Below are 5,054 nucleotides of genomic sequence, written 5' to 3'. Positions count from 1 at the left end.
TTACCCGTTGAAGTGGAACAACTTAAGAGGTTACCTGCTTTTTAGAGGTCACTATAGAAATATGACAACATATCTTACCTTTTAAAATTATTCGTACATACACCGCTCAATATCACTTACAAATTATATTATAATAATTAAATATGGTAATTAGTTATTTTATTTTTTATTTTTACGTTTGAATATTTGAAATTAACTGTTTGTTATTGACTTATTCTCTGAAAGACTAATAGTGATTTCACAAATTAAATCTTTGCTATTAATATGATATCTGCAATTTAGTGCAATCAAAACCAACAATTAAACTACTTATATTATAGCAATTAACAAATCAATTTTATTTTAATATATTCACGAAACACCTTTTGGATAATTTAATCTTTTTTTCGGATTGATACATTGCTATAAAATTAACAAAGGAAAAAGTCATTTTATAATATTAAATCAATAATACTATTATGTTTTTATAGGACGTTCGTAGGTATATATCACAGAATATGACATAAAACTTATTGTTATAGAGGTTATATCTGGTTTTGGCAAAATTTGCATTATCGTTATCGTTTTATTTGTATAGTTATCTTTTAAGTTTTTGTCATAAAGGTTGCCTGGAAGAAATGGCAGTAGAGCACAGTAAGTTTTTAGTTACTTATTATCTTTCCGCTTCTTTGCTAACTTATAAGATATATTTAGTATCACTTATATTATCTATAATGTATAAAATGTTTGTGGAACGATAAGGTCATAACTCTTTTTGGGTGCTACCAATGACTGTACTGACTGAAATAAATCGTAGTTTGTAAATTCGCGAGCGCATAGTATTAAAGATTTAGAACAATAAATAAACAGTAATCTTAATTAATTCCCGATACACTCATAACTCTTTTCAAAAAACGATTTTAAATATTAAGATGTCCGAAGAAAAAATTAATCTTTCATCTTGAATATTAGAGGAAACCTGTGTTTTCAAGTAGCACCTAATACAGAACATGCTAGAAATTTATCTTTAATTAAATTTATTAGTAATATTGAAAAACCATTTTAACAACTGTAAAGTAACCTCAGGTAAAATAATCTGAAAGGTCCCCTAAAAGTAGTTATACGTAATGAGCATTGGGAAATACTTTGCGGTGGTTTGGCGGCGTGCCGTTGCTTCGTTAATTTTAAATTCGACTTCAGAAACGATTTCTGTTTAACCTAACTTTTAATATTGCCATTACAAAGAGACTAAATAAAATATAGGGTTGTCAAACTTTAAGATTACCTGTCTTTGATAAATGTAGCAAGTTTTTGCTTCTTGTGTTTACATATTATGTATGTAAGTGGGTATTTGTTTTAATGTTATGTTTGTAATGTGTCCGTAGCTTTTGTGTTTCATATATTTAATTACAGCAATATCGTCAAACTTTATAGGCTAAAAGTTCCACATTTAGATCTCTCTATAGTCACATTAACCATTTCTATTCAGTTTTAATTTAAGATGAGATACTAGGAATCTTTATCGTCAGTACCATAAATATGCCACCCGGATTATTGTTGAAAAAGAGAAACATCATATTTTGTATTGCAAATCTCGTTTTATTGATAATTCAAATTATTAATAATATATATACAACATTTAAAACAATTAGATTTAATTGGCTAAACAAATAATTATACAATAACAACTAAACGTAATTACATCTCATTTATATCGCTATAAACACTGTACAATTAATGACACAAAAACTTCTATGGGTAGAAAAACATGTTTAGTTATAATACAAGCAAAAAATCTTATATATTATTTTACGGTTAGAACATAATTCATGTATTTGTTTATTATGATTTAACGTAGGGAAACTTTACCTAAATATATTTATGTCCATTACTTGCTGACAAAGTGTCAGACATAGCTATAGCTCTCGTCGTCCGAATCTCGTCCCTTCTGAATAAGATATAGTACAAAAGTATGTGTGAAAAGCCAGGTGTACTCTATCCTAGGAGCTCGAAATGAAATGAAACAGAAAACGAACGTATTTTTTATTTTTTCTAACAGAGATTCGATCCCTTGTTAAAAAAAATGGTAAAAACGATTCACTTGATTATGATTACATTCGATTTGTTGTGAATTGTTTAAAAAAATAGGGTAATTTGCTTTGGCTAAGTGTATGGTCTACATTTTAATATTGGTTCTAATCTATTTTCTATCAATCTATACGTATATAATTTTATCCTGAGTTCTGACCGACAGCTACTGAGTTTCTTGCCGGTTCTGCTCGGTGGAACCTACTTTCAAAACCAGTGGTAGCTTCACTTAAAAGTAATTTTTAAATGACGTTTCAAAAGTGCTTTTAAAAGCCTACTTGAATAAAGTATTATTTGATTTTGATTTTGACAAACAACACATAGCTGAATCTACTGATTCTAGCTCGCTGAAATTTGGAACATATAGCAAAAGTGTATTCGTTATCGTAAGGGTCAACTGAGAAATGTTATTTGGACTTTAAAATAATAATTATTAATTATTATAAATTAATTTCAGACTATGTTCAGTACTAGGCAACAAATTAAAGATCGCCCAGCGTTTTATACAGCGCGCTATCAGCTATGCTCAGAATATTTTTGAAGGGTAAAATCAGGAAGGATATAAAACGGAGAAGAACTGGAGTTTCGACATGCTTGCTTGTTTGATTAGTTGATTGAAGTGGCTAAGTTGGTCATGTATGTTGAAAGACCGATGGCCGTCGGAGCGAGAATACGAGAGAGACGAGTCCTACAGTCGACACCGCGGATAGGGAAACAACACGCTGGTCGCCCTGAAGTCAGGTGGACAAATGACCTGAAAGTCGTGGGATCCGTCCGGATGCATAGTACGGAAAACTGGGAGCTTTGACACTCTTTGAGAAATGCTTTTATTCGACAGTGGTTTGTGATGATATAGAAAATTTTAGGAAAAGAGTGTATGTTACAAGTACACACATAATTTACTGACAATAACTCCCAGATCTGTCACGACATACATCTTTCAGCACCCAGAATAATTTAATAGAATTTTAATTATTATCAGGATATTATTTATATCCTGATAATAATTAAAATCAGGACAAAATTAAATGTAAATTCAAATGTTTGGATTTTTGTTTCACTTGAGAGTTAGATTGGATATCTCTATAAACTGTAGGAGCAAAGCTTAATATAACAGAAATAAAATTGTATTGTATGATAATCATTATGTTTTCCATTTCATGAAAAAGAATTTAAAAATAATAAGGCTTGAAAAAAGATGAGGGATGACCAGTTTTCGTAATTCGCTAGATAATCAAGAAAATAAATTAACTAAATGTATTGATTTTTTTGTAGCCCATAAATTATTTACAGTTTCCTATTTTTTTGTTTTTCTTTTTATAGTCTAAGGTATTAAACAATTCCATTGAGCGACTACCGTATACTTTTACAGTTCTTTCTTATCTTGCCAAATAATAAGTCGAAGTCTCAGTTCATTGTAATGATACCTCAATTCTGGGCATTGATATGTGCATCGTATGTTAAACGTTTAACTGGTTCCGGTGACTCAGGAGCAGATTTAGAAGCAGCCGGTAAGGGGGGAGCTGGTTCACCTTCCAACTGCGTCAGAGCACATCGAACGGCAGATAACATTTCGGGCGTAGATTTTCTGCCACGAGGAGCGTGCGGGCGATGTTGTCTCGATATCCGTTCTGTTGTTACGGTACCTTCTGAGAAATTACAAAAGAATTCCGTCATCACGGTCTAATCATACTTAAAGCTGAAACAAGACCTCCTCTTCCATTAAGGAGAGGGTTTGGAACATATTCCACCCCGCTGTTCCAATGCGAGTTGGTGGAATGCACGTGTGGCAGAATTTCGATGAAATTAGACACATGCAGGTTTCCTCACGATGTTTTCCTTCACCGCCGAGCAAGATATGAATTATAAACACAATTTAAGCACATATATATAGTGGTGCTTGCCTGGGTTTGAACCCGCAATCATCGGTTAAGATCTCAGCTCCATATTCTATACGATTTCCTAATAACTTATATTTCATGCACTACAAGCAGTCTTGATGAATACAATCGTATCTTTGTTATGAGACTAATATATCTGCTTAACGATATATACCCACTTTGTCCAAAGATTCGATAGCAATTTCATTGAAACCCCATTTTTTTCAAGAATTACTAATAATTGCTTGAGTATTTAAAATACCATATCACGACCAATAATGTTACAGTTTATTTGTTTTTACCCCTAATTATTAACGGCTATAGATATAAACAAATATTGTTCTTAACTAACTTTTTTTTTTTAATTAACTTTATAAAAGTTGACTTCATAATTTGGTATCGAGTATAAGTAACTTAATGTTTGTTGTAACTTACGATTGACTCTTGGTCTTTCCCTCTCCATTCTGTCTTCGAATTTCTCACAGCAGCTACAGAAGTAGCACGGGATACCAGGGACGCCGCAGCAGAGAGCGCCCCACATCCACTTGTTCAAAGTGGAACCAGCTCGCGACCAGGCGTTGGGTCTATCGTCATCGTATACGAAGTCGCGATTCATGCTACGTGCAACTACATTTTAAGCACTGAACGATTTCTTTTTCTTCATAGGCTGGTTATAACTATATCTTGATGGTATTGCAAATTTTTTTTAATTACGTAATGTGTGATAATGGGCTAAGGTTGTCAATAAATTGTTTTGACTATAGATGACATTATACAAAGATATATGTCATTGTTGATATAAATACTTTTTGGCGTTACATGTTAAAATTTTTAATATTTCAGTAGCTATAGGTGATGACGATCTTTATTTATAGAAATATAAATTAAGTGATCAGATATTCTCTACTCTTTGATGTTCATGATTTCATTTGAGGTTGGAAGACAGGCAATGCTTCTTTTTTTATTTTATTTTTTATTTAATTGTTTTTGTTTGTGCCCAGATTATTCCGCCAATGTCACGTGCGATGGAGAAGACACGATGCAGTCGAAAGTGCAGGCTTAAATTAATTTTAAGGGCACAATAGTAGTAGACTCTCTATAAACCCT

At 32.1% G+C, this 5,054-nt stretch overlaps 1 protein-coding gene across 1 annotated transcript; it reads right to left on the bottom strand.

Moving 5' to 3' along the window:
• Positions 1–3,065: 3,065 nt before the first annotated feature.
• On the bottom strand, positions 3,066–4,883 carry LOC124533365. Its single transcript, XM_047108591.1, has 2 exons — positions 4,383–4,883; positions 3,066–3,716 (listed from the first exon to the last, which is right to left on the bottom strand). Exons 1-2 carry the CDS (start codon positions 4,561–4,563, stop codon positions 3,496–3,498), a joined length of 402 nt encoding a protein of 133 aa, XP_046964547.1. The 5' UTR covers positions 4,564–4,883; the 3' UTR covers positions 3,066–3,495.
• Positions 4,884–5,054: the final 171 nt, after the last annotated feature.

This window comes from Vanessa cardui, chromosome 11 (assembly GCF_905220365.1).
Source record: "Vanessa cardui chromosome 11, ilVanCard2.1, whole genome shotgun sequence".
In the NCBI taxonomy this organism is placed as follows: Eukaryota; Metazoa; Arthropoda; class Insecta; order Lepidoptera; family Nymphalidae; genus Vanessa; species Vanessa cardui.
The sequence above is the reverse complement of the archived record's forward strand: the minus strand, read 5'-3'. Positions and strand labels throughout refer to the sequence as shown.